General features: G+C 36.1%; 2 protein-coding genes across 2 annotated transcripts; one reads left to right on the plus strand and one right to left on the minus strand.

The window, feature by feature from the left end:
- Nucleotides 1–8,041: 8,041 nt before the first annotated feature.
- Nucleotides 8,042–8,395, minus strand: LOC148196677 (uncharacterized). Its single transcript, XM_088093024.1, has one exon. The coding sequence runs from the start codon at nucleotides 8,361–8,363 to the stop codon at nucleotides 8,103–8,105; it is 261 nt and encodes an 86-aa protein (XP_087949150.1). The 5' UTR covers nucleotides 8,364–8,395; the 3' UTR covers nucleotides 8,042–8,102.
- A 6-nt stretch (nucleotides 8,396–8,401) lies between these two features.
- On the plus strand, nucleotides 8,402–9,345 carry LOC148196678 (non-specific lipid-transfer protein A-like). The gene is made up of 2 exons (XM_088093023.1): nucleotides 8,402–9,010; nucleotides 9,106–9,345. Exons 1-2 carry the CDS (start codon nucleotides 8,676–8,678, stop codon nucleotides 9,113–9,115), a joined length of 345 nt encoding a protein of 114 aa, XP_087949149.1. The 5' UTR covers nucleotides 8,402–8,675; the 3' UTR covers nucleotides 9,116–9,345.
- Nucleotides 9,346–19,986: the final 10,641 nt, after the last annotated feature.

The raw sequence follows: 19,986 nt of genomic DNA on the forward strand, positions 1-19,986 counted from the left end.
AATCCGGACAGTTACCGAAGTGGACTACTTGGAAGTTGTAACTGCTAGGTCGTGTCTGATACTGAGTCAATTACTTGCGTGATTCGTGGCGTTAGCTAATATTTGTAACTGCTTATGCTTAACTGCTGAACCGTTTATTATGATATCGCTCACTATATGTCGACCACTGTTTGCGTCGACATAAACATATGAAATGTCGTGCGAGCGATATATGTCGCGACATCGTTGCTGGCTTGTGGACTACCAGTATGTCGACATCAACAAAATGAGTGTCGACCTCAACAAACGATTGGCGTTAAGAAGTGTTCGATACTCCTGCGATCGTGAGATGGGTGGACAATCTGTCGTCCGTGGTACTCGTCGACCGTTGGTGAATTCAGGTATCCTACGGTACAAGTAATTACTTAAATATTTGTATGTGCGTTTAAATTTCAATTCACCATTCTACTTATCATATTAATTAATAATATTTGTGACTTTAACATTAAATATGTTACTATGGGCTCGTAACCAACTGAACGGTAAAGGTGTAGAGGAGTCTCTAAGTTATTGAGCTCATGGCCGACCGATGGTACCTCCTAGGCAAATGAACTGAGCGGACAAACAGTTAACCTCTCGGTAAAATGGGCTCATAGCCGACCGAACGGTAAAGGTGTAGAAGAGTCAGCCGGCCGATGATACCTCTCAGGTCAATGAACCGATCGGTAAAAACAGCCGTTAAGGTAATCAATAGTAATAACTATCGGGGAATTAATGAAAATAATTGTCATTTATTGACAATTAATATTGTCATTCATTGGTGATTAATGAGTTAGACCTAATGGTAAGCTCATTATAATTTATAAATATTTGTGAGGACAGGTAAGTGTTAATTTTTAACTGAACTTAGAGCTTTGATAACTAATCTTGATTACAAGATTACTATGCAGGTCGCTGGCGTCGGAGTGTCTTTTGCAGACACCCTCCCAGGCGGCTTGGACAAGGAGAAGAGAGAAGACAACACAACTGGACATCGGAGCAGATAACTTTGAATGTTTTGGATTAAGGTTCTAAATCCTGTCGAAACATTTTGGCGCCCACCGTGGGACCGAGCTATTATTCCCACTGTAGCCACAACAACCCGTGAGTGATGCTTCAAAAGAACGCCAACCTATCAACCCCTTCTGCTTGGCTCCCTTTACCCAACCTCGCTGGCTAAGCCGTTCGGCCATTGAGTCAAGCGTGTTCGGCCGAAAGGCCACTCAGGTGATGTGATCGATTTTTCGGATTAAACCATTCGGCCATTCCATGGTCCCGGCGTCCGGCCTCAGCTCTCGGTCATTCGACAACGAAATCTCAACCGTTCGGCATCCACCCTTCGGGCATCGGACGTTCGGTCTCAATAGGGCCTCCTAAGGCCTAAGTCGTTCGGCCTCAGCGTGGACACCTTAAGGCCTCAACCGTTCGGCCATGATGATTCGGCTTCACGGCCTCGCTTCTTTAACCATTCGGTTCCCCGCCTTGTTCATCCGGCCGTTAGGCCTCATCTTGGCCTCTAAAGGCCTCACTCATTCGGTGTCCAGAGGCCTTACGCATTCGGCCTCTAAGGGCCTCACCCGTTCGGCCTCCTTGGCTTCCGATGGCCTCAAACGTTCGGCCTCGGCTCAATCTTAGCTTCCCGGCCTGACGAGATTTATCGTTTGGCCCTCCGCCATTCGAGCTTCGACCGTTAGGCCTCAAGCTATTAGCCGAATTGGTACTCAACTATTCGGTCGGTCTGTCTTCAAGATAAGTCTTAGATCTCAACCATCCGGCCATAAGGCCTTAGCTACTTAGCCAAATATGGCATCCAGCTTTCGGTCCTTCGACCTCGACCTCGACCTCTCGGCCGGTCAGTCTCAACCTATCGGCAGATCGGCCTTACGATGGCCTCAAGTACTCTCAAATCTAGCCTTACAGTTACTCTGCCGACTGTTCGACCTCTAACGCCCGACCTCGTCAACACAACAAATTGGTCTCGACCGTTCGGCCGATTGGCCTCGCTCGCACAGCCATTCAGTCTTCACCATTCGATCACTCAGCCTAGTATGTTCTTTCAAAAGCTTTCTTCTTCTGATTTATGAAAAGATGAATGGTTTGGTCCAAGCCTATAGGGTATATATATATATATATATATATATATATATATATATATATATATATATGTGTGTGTGTGTGTGTGTGGAGGAACTCATAAACTCTAGTTGCAACTACAATCACATGAAGGAACTCATACGCAAAAATTGTGGCTAACACAGTACTAGACTAACAGGAGTGTGTACAGTAATTAGGGACAATTAGGCAAAGTTTGCATGTCTGCCATGTCTAACATCTGACATTCATCTTACTTTACATGTTTGACACACGACACTCATCTCACTTTGCATATTTGGCATGTGATACTTGTGGATGACTCTAATCAAATGGAAGAATAGTGTCAATGTTGGTGGTATCTTATTGTAAGATTGTCAAAGGACAATATTCTGATTAATACTTGTTGCTTTGTGTAGTCCCATCACACTATTGTTTCACTGTTTTCTGAAGTGTTATTTGTTTTCTGAAATGTTATTTATTGTCGTCTCTACAACTTTTCAAGGTTAGTAATTTTATGTTATATTTTATTATTTTGAATTATTATTTAGTATTTAATTTAATTTAATATAATATTAAATAGCTTTTAAATTTAAAATATATTATGTTTTTTAGAATTTAAAATTTAAATTATTAGAAATTATATTTATTATTTTAAGGTAAACTTAGGATTTTCATTTGAAGTTACTAAGTTAAATTAGACTAGAAATTAATATTACATGTTGTTATATTAAATATTTTTAGTTATTTAGATATTAATTTATTTAGTTATGTTAAAAATTGTCCGTTGAAAAGTTTGTATTGGTCCAAAGGTTCGACAACAAATTGTTTTGTTATATTTTGGGAAGTTTGTGCTTCAATCATTATGACAAATTCTTTTATACTTATTTGCATTGAAATATTCTTAATTTTCCTTTTTGAAATTTAATACAAATTTTATTTGTGTAGTATTTTTTTATTTGAAATGTTTTTATGTTTTGTTTTATATAAAAACAAGTGGATATAAAAACAAATGGAAGTGTTATTAATAATAATTGTCTTAAATTTTGAACTGTCTAGTTTAACGATTTCAAAATATTAATAACTTTTTAATATTGATTAGTATATATTCCATAATCTAAATTTTATATATTTCATAAAAAAATTGTTCATTGCATTTTGTGTTAATTTTTAAGTTATTTTATGGTGGAGATTTCACGTGACTTAAACATCACCACAAAATTATTTCCAACGGATGAATAATGACACAGTTGGTGGTATGTTATTGTAAGATTGTGTAAGGATAATATTCTCTAACAGAATGCAGAGAATGGAAAACTTGCAGAGAAATAAAAACTGATAGAAGATATCAGAACAGAGAGATATGAAAACGTGAGAATATTGAATGTATATTGAAAACAATAAAATATGCAATACAACAGTGTTTTATAGTAAACAAAAATAACAGAATAAACTGTATAACAACTTGAATTTAAAAACACCTAACATTCCTTCCTAAATCAAGCTGTAAGAGGTAACACTCCTATCTCTTTTCTAAGAAACTCAATTCTATCAGTCTTGAGTGGTTTTGTAAAGAGATCAGCAAGTTGTAAGTCAGACTTGCAGTAGATTAGCTCAATTCTTCCTCTGGTTACCATGTCATGTAAGAAATGATACTTTATCTCAATATGCTTACTCCTTCCATGGCTAACAGGATTTTTAGCCAAGTTCATGGCAGAAGTGTTGTCCATTTTTAATAGCACTGGACTTTCTTCAACTATCCCTAACTCCTTCATTAGTTCCTTTAACCAAACCCCTTGACAAGCTGCATGGCATCCAGATATATATTCTGCTTCGCAGCTAGACAGAGCAACAACATTCTGCTTTCTAGAACTCCATGAAACAGGTGCTTTATTGATGAAGAATATGTTTCCAGACGTACTTTTCCTTTCAGCAAGATCTCCACCGTAGTCAGAATCTGCATAGCCAACAAACTTCAGTTCATCCTCACGCAAACCATATGGAAACAAGATTCCATAGTTAGTTGTCCCTTTTACGTATCCTAATATCCTTTTGGCAGCCACCATATGACTCTTCTTTGGATTTCCCATGAAGCGACTCAGCAGGCCTACACTAAACATCAAGTCAGGCCTACTATTACATAGGAATCGTAATGAGCCAATAACCTGTTTGAAGATCGTTTCATTCACTCCTTTTTCAGTTTCATCTAACTTCAGCTTGGTATTTACTTCAAGAAGACTTCTAACATCATTGCATGATGCCATCTTGAACCTTTCCAGTAACTCTTTCATGTATCTTTGCCGATGCATCAACAATCCTGCTGCTGTTTGAGTAAATTCCATGCCCAAGAACTAATTAAGCTTCCCGAGATCAGTCATTTCGAACTCAGATTCCATCATATGCTTGAACTCGTCTATCTCCTTTAGGCTTGATCCAGATATCAACAAATCATCTACGTATAAGCAGACAATCATTCTGTTGCCATCAGTGCTCTCCCTTACGTACACACCATGCTCCACAACATAGCGTTTAAACCCATGATCAAGGAAAAACCCGTTAATCCTTCTGTTCCATGCTTTTGGAGCTTGCCGCAAGCCATAGAGAGCCTTATGAAGTTTGTACACTTGCTGCTCCTTATTCACTTTGTTAAATCCTGGAGGCTGTTGAACATAGACTTCCTCCTCCAGTGGTCCATGCAAGAACGTAGATTTAACATCAAGTTGAATCATAGACCATCTTTTAGCACAGGCAATAGCAATTACTACACGAATTGTTTCTAACCTTGCTATTGGAGCAAACACTTCTGTGAAATCAATCCCTTGTCTTTGCAATAATCCTCTTGCCACGAGTCTAGCCTTGTGCTTTAAAACAGTGCCATCTAGATTCAGCTTTCGCTTGAAAACCCACTTCAATCCAATGCATTTCTTTCCATGTGGCAAATCAACCAGGCTCCACGTTCTATTCTTCTCGATGGATTTGAGTTCTTCAATCATTGCCTCCTTCCATTCTGTTTCTGCCATAGCTTCATCTACATCTAATGGTTCAGTTCCAGCCATTAATGCCATGTGAACTAGATCACCTTCATCACTCACACCAGTATCCGTATATAACTCGTAATCAGCAAACCTCGGTGGTCTTGTAGACTGTCTTCTAGGTCTCCTTAGTGTATCATCACTATCAACACCATCAACAATCTTTTTATCAGTTGCATCTGATATCTCAGTCACCACCGTTACCTTCTTGATACTGGTCTGACCTTTCTCCCAATCCCAACTCTCATCTTCTAGAATTACTACATCTCTACTGATCACCATTCTGCCTTTGTTAGGATCGTAGAGCTTATATGCCCCTGTCGGATGATATCCCACGAGAACCATCGCCTCTCCTTTATCTTTAAGCTTCAATCTCCTCTGATCTGCAATGTGGCTAAAAACCAAAGATCCAAACACTCTAAAATGACTTACACTTGGTTTCGTACCTGTCCATGCCTCAAGTGGAACTTTGCCTGTGAGTCTCTTGGTAGGACACCTGTTCAATATATGAACAGCTGTTGACACAGCTTCTCCCCAGAGATTTCGTGGCAAGCACTTATCACGCAGCAAACACCTAGCCATGTTCATAATTGTTCTGTTTCTCCTTTCTATCAAACCGTTGTGCTGTGGAGTCACTACAAGAAAAAGGGTTATTATCCACCGATAATTACATACGGATTTTGATTCGTATATAACATGAATATTACATACAGATATTATATACGGATCCTACAAAAGGAGTTACATACAGATTTTATATACGGATTTTATATACGGATATATCCATATATAAAATCCGTATGTACTTTTCGTGCGTGGTGGCGGAAGAGTTTTCTTGGATAACATCCGTATGTTAGTGTTATAATCCGTACGTAAGTAAAAACAACTGGAAATTAATTATTTTAAAAAAAATTGAAATTATATTTCATTAATTCGAAGCTGGTTTGGTCAAACACTCAGAGGTGTGTTCTCTCAGATCTCTCTCAAGCCCTGACTCTACACTCTCAGATCTCTCTGCAACCCTAACTTTAACTCTCCACTCTCCTTCTCTATTTTCACTTTCATATACAAAACCACTTCCGAATCTTAGGGTTTCAACCTCCTCTTCACTTTTCCTTCATTTTTAACCGATTAAAACCACTTTTCTACTGATTAAAACCCTTTCTGCCGTTTGTTCTTCGATTTCCACTGATTAAACCTCCATTTGCGTCGTTTAAACACTTTTGTACCGATCAATCTTGTGTTTGAACCGATTAATCGGTTCATTTTAAGTTTCTCCCCATTTTTAGGGTTCCTTCGGTCCAGATTAGGGTACTTCCTCCATTTTGGAGTTTTCCCCCAATCGTTCTAGCTTCTATTAATTCGTTTAGGGTTTTTTAACATTTTCTTCCAATCATTCTCCGTTTCGCTCTCAATCTCGAGTTCGTCTCATTATTTCGCTGCGTTTGCTCATCAAGGAAGGTTCGAAGGAGTTCGAGTCGAGTTCGCGTCGCTCTTTTGGTCATCTCCTCGGAGGCTCTTCCGTCAAGTGGCCGCAAAATCAATCACACCCGACGGCGTTTCGGCGCTGCTACTCTTTTGAAACCCAAAGAAGAGGCTGGATTGAAGAGTGAAGGTGCTGTTGGGATTGTTTTTTGAACCAAAAGCAGAAAGTGGTGACAAAATCTGCTGCGGAGATTCTAAACGATCAATATAGAAAGTGAGCAGTCTTGTGTTCTTGTTTCATTTCAAATCGTTTTGAGATTTAATGGTTTTTCATTTTGATTTTTTTTTTAAAATTTTTCCCTCTTTTATTTTAGTTCGGCTCCTGTATGTAGTTTTTTAGATCATGAAAGTTGCTTTCATGAAGAGGCAACAATTATCAGCGGAGCATTAGATCTCACGGAGAAGATAGCTACTGTTGCCCTGGAGAAAGCCATTATGATAGTTCTATCTCTTGCCATCTATATGTTACAAAGAATTTGACAGTTGTCATTTCTTTAAAGACTACCTACATCAGAATATATGAATGGCGTGAAATTTGCTCCTGATATACCTGGAAAAGTGAAAATATACTGTGCCAATGAGACAATTTATGCCCCTAAATGTATGATATTTTGGTTGTGTTTAAAGCTGTAGATCATGAGTGCCTAAGTTAGGAGAGCATGTTTTTCTGGCAAAGAAGTAACTATGATATGATTTTTCGAATTTTAAATCTAAATTTGTATGTATGGTCATTGCTTCATCATCCATGCCAGTTCCTTTGCTTAGCAACTGGACATGTTCTGAAGAGCTTTAGCTGGGTTCTCTTTATTGTTTTACGGTAACAATCCTAGCAATAGTAGTCTATGAATGTTATAATTTACCCACTCTATGAATGTTATCACTGATTAAGATTTTTTTTTACTTAGCTTTGCTCTTTGGTATCCCTTCAATGTTATACTAAACCTCTGACCACACTCCAAAGATCCAAATTGGTGGAGAAGTCTACGCTGAAGCCTCTAGAGAGGATGAGACTGCTGACAGATGTTAGTCTCTTTATAATTTATTTTGACCAATTGCTATGATGCAAACATTTATCGATGAAGGTGATGTTATTTCTATTATTTCAGGCTTTGAGTGGAAGCAATTATGGTTATGAACCTATGCTTCGTAATTGTGGTATTTCTATTAGATTGAATCTGAAACTGATAATTAAACGTTATGTTCAGTTAAAGTTTGGAAATTGGGAGGATTTCAATGCAAGAAATGGGAGGTGGAATTTCAATCAAAAGGTATTTAATTCAACTTCTGATCTAATTTTTTTCTTCTTAGTTAACTGTTGTGACTTTTTGTTGACTGGATTTTTTTTCTACAGAAATTTGTTAGGCCTGTAAAAATTGAAAAATGGGCTGTGGTTAACTTTTCTGCCCGATGTTTGTGTCCATTTTACATGTCCCGCTCTTGTGTGTATTTCAAAATCATCGGCAATCAATAATTCTTTCACAATTTATTTTGAAATTCCAAACTCTGAACATATTTTGGTGTTAATAAGGTTGATTGGGTTGCTTGTTTTGTTGGCAGTGGGCACTTTGTTGTAGAGGACAAGCTCTTGGTCTGAGTGAATGATCCGATGTTGGTCTTGGCATGCTGCTGGAGTGATCTCAAGGCATAATTCCACCTGCACACCCCCAGTTGATCCTTCAAGGCCTCCACTGCCCCAATGCTGAATGTAACAATCCAAGCTCTGGTTGCTGCACTCATGATAACTGCTATGACTTTTTGATGAAAAATTGGTATGTGTTTTTTGGATGTGTTGATTGAGTGGTTTGTTCGTTTCTATATATATGTGGGTGATTGAGTGATTTTCAGGAAGGTGGTTAATGCCAAACCACAGGCTTGATCGTTTCTATATATATTTCTGTCAATCAATGTACTTAAGTTATTTATAATGTATTAAATTTAGGAACTTAACTTTGACTGTAAAATTAAGGTAAATGTGTGGTCTATGTAAAATGCAGTTTAATCTTTTATAGCTTTTTGTTTTGCTCTGATGACTATGATTTTTTCGGCTCAATGAAGACTATCTTTGTATCATTCTTCACTCTGCTAATTGTGTTTGTCTTCCCAGTTACTGCCACAAAGTCATCAAAGGGCTTAACTTGTGAGCAGGAAAAAGCCTTAGCGAAGCAATGCTTAGATTATCTAACCAAGAAAAGTGATGCCCCTTCAACTTCTTACTGCTATGGGATGAAACAAATCATATTTTCATCACCTATGAACGAAGAAAAACGTGCTGCTTGTAAGTGTCTAAAGGAATCAGGCTCTCAGGTTCCTAACCTAGATAAAGACAGAGACAATAATCTTTGCAAAGAGTGCAAAATCATGTCCAATGACTTGAATTGCCAAAAGTAAGACTTCTTTTTACGTATACAATTAATGTTAATAGCTTTCACTCATTTGTTTTTTCCTCACATTACTTTTCCTTTCTTTTCTTTTTTTCCAGACTTGATTAAGCTAGGAACTGTGGATTATGCTGGGAATTTTCTATTTCTGTTGAACTTCTCTCAAACATTTCTTTTTCAGACTTGATTAAGCTAAGAAATGTGGATTATGTTGGAAATTTTTTATTTCTCTTCAACTTCTGTCAAACATTATGTTGGGAAAAGTGGATTATGTTGGATTATGCTTTGTAGTTTTATTTTATTTTTATCAGTATATGAAACTATTAGTTATTGGGTATAAATGTGAGATCATCTAATTTTTTTTAAAAAAATTATAGTTATATACGGATTTATCCGTATGTAATTTACATACGAATTTTATATACGGATTTTTCCGTATGTAATTTATATACGATTATATACGGATTTATCCGTATGTAATTTACATACGGATTTTATATACGGATTTTTCCGTATATAATTTACATACGGATATATCCGTATATAATTTATATATGGATATATCCGTATATAAAGTAGCTACGACAGTTTTATATACGGATTTTTGTCCGTATGTAAGTCGTATGTAATCAAGTGTTATATACGGATTTTGGGTCTTATATACGGATTTTGGTTGTATGTAATTCAATTTTTTCTTGTAGTGAGTGTATGGTGCTGTTACTTCATGATTGACTCCACTGTCTTGACAGAATTGTTCAAATGCATGAGACGTATACTCACCCCCTCCATCGATCCTAAGTATTTTAATGGTTCTTCCACTCTCTGTTTCTACCTTAATCTTGAACCTCTTGAATGTCTCAAGCGCTTCACTCTTCAGCTGTATCAGAAACACCCAAACCATTCTACTAAATTCATCAACAAAAGTGATAAAGTACCTATTTCCAGCCAGGTCGACACTTCCATAGGGCCACATATATCGGAGTGCACCACATCAAGACATCCTTTGGATCTCATCTCCAGTCTCGCTTGAAATGGTCTTTTTCTTTGTTTTCCCACAATGCAAGATTCACACACGTTTTCTGGTATACTGGTTTCTGTCATTCCAGAAACCATACCTTTTCCACTTAGCTGCCTTAAATCCTTAAAGTTTAGATGGTCAAACCTTAAGTGCCACTTCCAGGTATCATCATCCTTTACAGTAGACAAAGAATGCCAGCTTCCTACTGCATCCATACACACTTGAAATGTTCGATTTTTAGAAATCTTGCTTCTCAAGATCAACACTTTGTTTTTATCAAACACTTCTACTTGATCACAGCCTCCCATAACAACTGTAAATCCTTTCTCAACAAGTTGGCCAAGACTTAGCAGATTGCATTTCATTGCTGGCACAAGTAGAACATCTTCTATGATAGCATGTGAGCCATCTTTTCTTCGTATAACCACATTTCCCATTCCTTCGACCTGGAGTGTGTTGTTATCTGCGAATCTGACCCTACTCTTCTTTGATTCATCTAATCTGACCAGCCACTCCTTGTTGCATGTCATGTGATTTGAGCACCCCGAGTCCAAATACCACGATTTCACAAATGATTGTGAATTATCAGTTGTTGTTGTCACCATCAGCGTCAATGGTTCTGAGTCAGAGTCCTCTTGAGCTAGATACACCTCCTTGTTTTGTTGTTTCTTCTTCTGTTTACCTTTATTTGAGTAACATTCGAATGCGTAATGCCCCATCTTGTGACAACTAAAGCATTCTACATTCCTTCTATCTTTCTTCTTTATGTTCTTTTTAGAACCACTCTTGCCTTTAGGACATTCAGCCTTTTCATCTTGCTCATTTGCATTATACTCATTTTTCCATTTTCCTTTCGCTAGTTTTCCTTTCCACTTCTTGAACTTCTTTTTCTCTTCATTTCTTACATACAGCGCCTAGAGTGCTTGCTCATCATTCTTTATGGGATTTCGGTCTACCAATCTCATTTCATGTGCCTCTAAGGAACTTTGTAGTTCCTCAATCTTCATCTTCTCTGTATCTTTTGATTCTTCAATGGCCACAACAATGTAATCGAACCGCTGAGGTAGAGACCGCATAATCTTTTCAACTATCATGAAATAACTAATGGACTCGCCACATCTCTTCATCTGGTTAGTAATACTCATAATTTTAGTGAAATAATCACTAACCTTATCACTATCCTCCATTTGTGTCAGTTCGTATTGTCTCCGCAGCGTCTGGAGTTTCACTTTTCTAATTTTCTCTCCCCCAGAATGACAGCGTACCAATATCTCCCATGCTTCTCTAGCCGTAGATGCATTTTGTATCTTCTCGAAATGCATATAATCCACACATTGGTGAATGATCAGCAAGGCTTTATCATCTTTCTTTCTTAGTATCTCCTTCTGATCTTCTGAACCACGAATATCACTAACGAAGTTATCTCCTTCTACCACACTGCTCACATCTTGAACGCGAAACAACACACGCATTTGCGTACTCCACCTACTCCAATTCTTGTCGGTGAGTACAGGAAGATTTGTCGTAGAGAAATCAGCCATGGTCCACCCTTCTTCTCTGCCCAAGAACTACTTTCTTGATCGTTCTAAACCACCCATAATCAGCCGCACTGTACTCGGAACGACACCCCTTAGGTACTCTTTCAACCTGGGATCTGAATACCATTGTAAGAGAATGCAGAGAATGGAAAACTTGCAGAGAAATAGAAACTGATAGAAGATATCAGAATAGAGAGAAATGAAAACGTGAAAATATTGAATGTATATTGAAAACAGTAAAATATGCAATACAACAGTGTTTTATAGTAAACAAAAATAACAGAATAAACTGTATAACAGCTTGAATGTAAAAACACCTAACATATTCTGATTAATACTACGATTGTTGTTTCCTTTAGTCCCAACACTAATTTCATGAAAATTCAACTGCAAGTTGAAAATTGAAGCATAAGTAACCACGTACTTGGCTACTTCTATTTCTCACGTTTCGTTCATAGAGCAACCCAAAGAATAAAAGCAAAAACAAAAAAATATTGCAAGAGGGGTAAATATTAACTGGGATGCTTCAATGTTTAACACGTGATCATGTATTCACATGACAATTTTCATTAAAAAAAATTGTTATTCAGTTACTCTTCACAAATTAATTTGTGGAGATTTTTGAAATCTCCACTATCAGAGTTGCCACAATTGATTATAGAGATTTTTCATAATTCCTAATATCGACTTTATATTGCATAAATTGTTTTGTGAAGAGTTTTAACATCTTCTATTTATAACTATTATTTTGTGAAGGTTTGAAATCTCCATTATTTTTAACTATTTCAATGTAAAGATTACTTCCATTTTTTCACTGTTTTTGGGATAAATGTCCAAATTAATTTGACAATTATAACGTGGAGATTTTAACCTGTCTCATTTGTATTATTTATTTTATTACCATTTTAGGTTTTTATATTTTTGTCAATAATATTTATTTGCAACAAAATTTTAATATATAATGGAGACAAAGACATGACAAATTTCTTTTACTAAAGTGTTTAATTATATATCATCAAAACATTTTATTCTTAATGTCATGGTAATAACATAAAAGTAAGTTCAACTTAAATATAATTATAACTTCATCCATAATTACTCAAAATTCATAATAGACTAAATATAATTTCATCCTAAAAGAACATCATAAATTCCTTAAATCTTGCTAGCATGAGATGGTCCTCTTGTTTTAAAATAAAATGCTCCTCAAATATGCCTATAGTTTGTCATTTCATAAACCAATATTTGGTAGATGGACATCAAATTGTATCTCTAGAAGCCTCGTCCTCATGCAAAATCAAAGAATTTTTCTAATCCAATCGTGTATTCAAATGTATTTCGAAGCTTAACAATCCAAGATTTATTCATTCAAAAATATTCATAAACAAAATCAATACACTAACACATGAAAAACAAAACAATATTCATGACAAATACAAACAAAATTTGAATTAAAAAATGAAATATTTGTTTCTAAATGAATTGAAATCTAACCATAAATGTGAGACTGCAATACTTAATGCCCGTGCAATATTGGGACAACTTTGTGGGAAACGAGTGGCTTTTGTTGAGGATTTGCCGAATAAGATTAGAAAAAACCCTGAAAAAAGTTATATCGCTTAATAATTACTGGTGATTTTTTGAGAAAACCGCCTCTATTAGAGGGAGTTTTGCTAAAACCACTTAAACTAACCGAGATTAAGCAAAATTATCGGTGCTTGTCGAGGTTTACAAAAACCGCCAGCAAACTATTTAAAAAGAAGATTAAAATTTAATTGCAGTTTATTTTTTAAAATCGCCGGAAATTAGCATAGGTTTTGAAAACCCCTAGAAAATGACCTCTACTAAATTAGCTTATTTTTTGTAGTGTATGATAGGGAGAAAAAAAACAGAGAATGTGTCAATGAAATGTTTTTGTACAAAACCCTTAACAATTTATTCAACCATACACAAAATATTTATAGATTAACTTGCAGAGAAAGGTATATGTAGCTGAGTAAAAATTTGGTCTCTAATTCACATTAAAATTATATCTTCCAGGGACAAAATTTATTGAGATTCTGACTATTAATAAATTAAGAAAGGTAGAAAAACTGATGCAACAAGGCAGCACCATTTGAGTAATATCACCAAGTCTACAACTAGTATTTGAACTAATAGTCAAAATGATTGCTAACTTTAACTTTGAGGCGCCGCAAAACATGGGCATGTAATCACAAATGATCTTTCTCTGTCTCTCTCTAGTGCAACTACACTACATGGCATTATTCTCTCTCTTTGTGTCTGTCATAATATTTCTAACACAATTTCTTATGAGGATTTGTATCCAATCTCACATATTACTAAGATAGATAACAACCAAAATTCTTAGACTGTATCAGATACTTCATCGAGAACATGGCAAATAATGCTCCAAAATATATACAATACTCACTTTACAAACTCTAGGGTTTGCTATCCATGCCTCTCTTTTATATATATATATATATATATATATATATATATATATATATAAAAGAAAAACAAGAATTACCTACCAATATTTTCATACGAATTCTAATTCATATGTAATGTAGGTATTACATTCAAATTTTATATACGGATTCAAAAAAATTAGTAACATTACATACGGATTCAAAACAATGAGTAAATACGAATTTTACATATATAATGGGCTTCAATCTATATGTAATTGAAAGTGAATCTTTCCTACCCAAATTACATACGGATCTGGAAAAGATTTTATTTTAAAAAAAAAAAAATAATAAGGTCTTTGTCTTACGAAACCCTCTTCCTCCTACTTATTGACTTTGTTTCCTCTACTCTTTCAACGAAGAACCTTCTTCATGGAAGATGGTCTAAGGAGAAGATTGAGTGGATCAAATTGAATGTAGTTTGGACTCCTTGAAGCTTCCTCCACGAGTAAACGCAGCAAAATGTAAGAACAGTGGTGAACAACGAGATGACAGCCAGATTCGATGAAGGATCTTAGCAAGAGAACTCGAAAGAGGAGGAACACGCCTAGAAAACCCTAGGTTCACGATAATACTCTAGGAGCGGAAAAGATTCGTAGCATAGTGAAAAATAGGAAGATTGTTCAGTGAGAAATGCGATTTAGGTCGCGTGTTCGGTGGAAAAGGAAGATTTAATGGCTGAATAGGGGCCAACACTAGTGTAGTCAAGGGAAACGACAACGGTTATTTTCACACATTGGCAAGGATTCCGGAACCGCATATACAGGTGAGGCAAAAAGTTTATCCCTTTTTGTCTCAATTGTGGACCGAGGAAAAATGGATAGACTTTTTACCTCGGTTCAAAAGTAACCGAAGCAGTAAGACTTTCCTTTTTTTATTTTTTTTTAAAAATAATTTTCACCTCGGTTCTCTTTGAACCGAGGCAGTATCTTGGACTTTTCCAGTTTGGCAATTATGATTTGTACCCTCTTATTTCTTTTCGCAAAAACTGAAATAATTTTAATTTTCTTCTAAATTAAGTGATATTTTTCACTCAATTTTATCTCTCTTCTGTTTTTCGTTTCCCTCACTTTTTTTTTATTTTCCTATCTTATAATCCAGCAAGGTTATGTCTCCCAAATTATAGTTATCAGAAATAAAAACAAAAATAGTAACTTTTGTGGTAACCTCGCAACAAATGAAATATATGCAAATGTTTGTAAATTTCACTGTTACCCATAATTATTAATATAAATGACAACTTTTATCAACTTAATCATTTTATTGAATAAAATAATATATCACATTAAAGAAATTAAATAATTTAAAAGTTCATGAACATGTGACACTAGTACAATCAGGAGAAATGATAGTAGATGTTTTTCCTTATAGGCAGCAGTTCTCGAACCGAGGCATATTCAGGCGAGGCAAAAAGTGTAATACTTTTCGCCTCGGTTGTGAACCGAGACATGAAGGGAGCGGATTTGGCATCGGTTCAACCATAAGCGAAGCAGTATAGTTTTTGGTTTTTTTTTTTTTTTTTCGTAGGACTATATGCCTCGGTTCAGGGGAACCGAGGTCGTATTTCCCACACTACTGCCTCGGTTGTAGCTTGAACCGAGGCAGTAGAATCCTTTTTTTTTTATTCGCAAAACTTTCTGCTTCTGGTGTGGTTATAACCGAGACCATAAGTTCTTTTCTACCTCGGTTTTGACTTGAACCGAGGCATATATCCTTGTTTTTTTTAAATGAGGTTTCTTTCTACAACATTCCCAACAACAGAAACAGACCTGCATATATATTTACAGCCAGAACAGTCCAGAAGAATCCAGAAACGTATATTTTGAATGAAAATTATAATAAAACATAAATACATTCAATTGAATCATAAATCAACTTCTTAGAAGCATAAATCAATCCAATGTAATCATAAATCAAGTTTGAAGCATAAATCAATGTAATGTACAAAGTTAAACGAATAATAATGTAGAAAAGCATCAAACAACTTAGAAGCATAAACTTAGAACTTACTATATCCTAATATCTACTACATACTATTATATAAATGAATTACATATTTAGCCAGTGCTTTCCTCACAAGTTGAAGTGACTTCTCTGGAATTGGAGCAGTCCTATTGAACTCTGCATAAAATACAATTATTTCCATTAGTGTATATGAAATCTAAACTATAGGGAAAATAAAATTCAAACCTAAATAATACCACATTCATATGACCTCGTTTGTATATTACACTACAATATATCATCATAATTATAAAATGTTAAGTAACATCATTTGAATGGAACCAAATGTAACAAAGTATGGACTAAAATACCAAACCTTAAGGACAACCCATGCAAGCCTTTTAGCTGTAGCAGTAGATCTCCCAAATAACATCATATGTGTTGCAAGGGAACTATTAAAAACAATTCCTTTAGCATACATTTATATAACAAAAAATTCGAAACATTGAGATTCTTACCAATCTACTACATGTCTAAGAGGGCTGGGAGGAGACTTCTGCAATGAACAAAACCATACAACAGTGTTCTCCGGTATGGAGATCACAAGTAGCTACCAATGACACCTGAAATTGGTAATAACTTATGAATCATATACCAAAATTAATAAATAAATGTGTTGAAGTTAACAAACTTCACTTACCCATGTATATAAGGGAGAAAATATATCTCCTTCCCCATTCCAAAGCAGGTGGTGATGTATGTTTGGATATCATCAAATTTATTTCTTTCATGAGTCATAGAGGGGTCAATGAACCCATATACATTGTTGAACCCCTTCTTGTTACTAACATCAAACATATACCTAAAATGAAGAAATAATCTTATATAAGTAAGTTGATAAAATAGATTTATATAAAAATGTTTTCATAAACTTACATATCCACAGCTGAATGAGTGTAATATTAATTTCTTCTCTACCCGACGCAAGCTCCCTAACATCTTGATGATGCAAGTACAATGGGATCTGAGCTTCTCTTCCAAATGTAGTAGAATCCCAGTGTACATTCATCGGCGCATCTGAAATGATTTTAGCAAGCTCGTCTAACGCACCAAGAGGGTCATCCTCAGATAAATCAGTCTTCTTCGGTGTAGGAATTCCCTCTTGACCTATCTGTTGTTAAATGCAAAAATGGTTATGTTATAATGTCAATTAGAAGTAAATATTAAAATTGAGAAGTATATAATACGAGTGTTTACCGGGGGATTAGATACATCACCAACCAAATGTCTAGGTCAGGCGATAAAGGACTTAAATGCTTCTTCCACAATGAAGAACTCATCTGTAGGCACAAGAGGAACGACATCTGCTATGACAACTTCATCCACCGTGACCTTGAACTCATCTTCTGAAAGTTGTACACCATGCACTACAGTGGTTGTCTCATAAATTGTACCACGAGCCACTAGCATGGTCCCAGTATCAGAAAGAATATATAACTGACATGGACGAGTTTCATCCATGTCGTCCCCTGGGGCACCGACAGCTGAACAACTTCCTTTACCGCTTCTACCTGTCAAATTAAATGTTAGGTTATGCAAAAAGTAAATTAGTAACAAAAAATAAATAAGTTTACCTCTAGGGGGCACAACATGTTCCGCCACAGGAGATGGCGGAGGACGATTGCCATAATCCTCGTAATGTTACTGGAACTGACGCGCAACCATTTCAGCAACTTCATCATACAACTCTGCCCGAAACTTCTCTGTGTTCTCCTGCGTCATCTCTTTTCTTATGTCCTCCTTCATCTTTTTGTATGAATATGGACGCGAGGAAGACCCCAAAAACTGTCGTATGCCTATGCCAGTCCCAGCACCACACACCCGTCCTGGGTGCTCAGGTCGTCCAATAGTTGTGGCAAGAATATCCTGACGACCTTCTTGTGTGAATTGACCTTGGGAGCTCTGCTCAACCAAGGAGTCCTGTCACATAACAAAAGTTCAAAATCATTAGAAAGATCTATGTAATATATATAACAAAATTAATATAAAAATATAAGAAATGACATCTTACAATTCTTTCTGATATTTCTCTGGCAGACTCAGAAGTGTAGGAGCCCGATGGTCTTATACGGGCTAACTTCCACTTCTCGTGCCGAGATGGTGGTGAAGGAGGAGGAGGAGGGTCACCACCCTCAGAAAGTGGAAGTCTGCTATCTGACTTCTGCTTCATTATTTTCTCTTCAAGCTTCCTATATCCACCATGAGACAGTAAGTGTGGATTTTTATTCTGAGCGCTTATTCCCTGTGCTTTTGACCTTTTTTCCTGTGACAAAATGAAACAATTGTCACAGTAGAGAATTATGAATGATGAATTGAATGATTTTACTGCACTTACCTGCCACGCCTCGGAAGCTCTACAAACTGACGCCATGTTTCTTCGTCAATTGCTGAATATTTGGAACATGGATTTTCATTACTTTTTGGTCCAAACATATATGTAGACGTCAATTTTGTCTTAAACCCTCGAAATGTTATCAAATGTTATTCCTTAAGCTCTCGACGTTTGGCATATCAAATGTTATCTGCAACAAAGAAAGTAATAACCTTATATCAATACAGATTTATCAATATAATGAATATAGAATTTGGAGCAATATTGCTTAACTTACCAATAGATCTTGCCAGATAAGATTCCGATCAGCCTTAGAAACATGGTCAAAGGATGGAGTAAGTATCGAGATACGATCACGTGCCAATACTCCAAGGTAAGACCTAAATACATCTGCATTTGGGCCAGATGCAACTCTAGTGACCACGTCAATAATGATAGGTGTCCTCTCACCTGCATTTCTTCTAAGTATAAGCTGTCGTAACCTCGTTCCTCCTCTCGTCCGTCTAGAAGTGGTGGGGACTTCATCGCCTGACGAATGAGGTGACTCAGCCATATATCTCTCACAATAAATAAGATGAAAGATAAATAAAACACTTATAAAATAACATATATTATTTAACAAAAGCCATAAATGTTTACACAAACATGAAATTCATACATAATCATATGGATTGGTCATATATATATATATATATATATATATATATATATATATATATATATATATTCCCTCATTGTGATCTTCTCGTATTGCTTGTATATCATCAATTAGAGGGTCGTCATCCAAATTTATTGTTGTTTTAAATGGATGGTTGTCAGCGATATGAAGATTACTTATATTCTATTCTTTATCTTCAATTTGCCTTTTTCCTTGGAGAGCAACATACCAATGGTCAGACGCAGGATCTTTGACATAAAAAACCTGACTTGCTTGATATGCCATGATGAACGGTTCGTCTCCATAACCAACCTTTCGAAAATCAACAAGTGTCATACCAGATTCATCTATTTTGACACCACTCTTATTGTCTACCCACTTACATTTAAAGAGTGCAACGGAAAACTTAGTGTAATCAACTTCCCATATCTCTTCAATTCTACCATAATATCTCATGGATCCAACTACAAGATTTTGATCTTTGGATATGGAAAACTGTAGCGACTCAGCTTCTAGACTGATGCCACTATTTTGTACTGTGCTTTTATCATCCAAAGTCTTTGTATAGAATGTGCAATTATTAATTTCGTAGCCTGTACAACATACAACATCAAACTTCAAGCCATTTGCTAACCACAACAAAGTCTCTAAGGACCGTGATTCTTTTGAAACTTCATATTTGAACCAGGACAAGAATGTTCTGTTATGCTCCATCAACTGCCATTTCTCTGATTGTTGTGGATAATTGTCCTTTACAACGACTTTGTGTGCTTCCAAAAATGGGATCACTTCATCTGTGTTGTTTAATATGTACAGATGTGCTTGCATCAATTCTTCACGACTTTTCGTCACCACATTCACACCTCGGATGCTTTTACTTGTAGAATATCTATTCAACCATGATGTCCGAGGGACTCCTATCGGATTTGCTTTAGTCATATACTCAGAGCAAAACTCA

Source organism: Vigna umbellata, chromosome 6 (assembly GCF_029865625.1).
Source record: "Vigna umbellata cultivar VRB3 chromosome 6, Vumbellata_1.0, whole genome shotgun sequence".
NCBI classification, from domain to species: Eukaryota; Viridiplantae; Streptophyta; class Magnoliopsida; order Fabales; family Fabaceae; genus Vigna; species Vigna umbellata.

Coding starts and splice junctions, on each gene's coding strand:
- LOC148196677 (XM_088093024.1), bottom strand. CDS start 8,363: ATGAGTGCAGCAACCAGAGCTTGGATTGTTACATTCAGCATTGGGGCA.
- LOC148196678 (XM_088093023.1), top strand. CDS start 8,676: ATGAAGACTATCTTTGTATCATTCTTCACTCTGCTAATTGTGTTTGTC.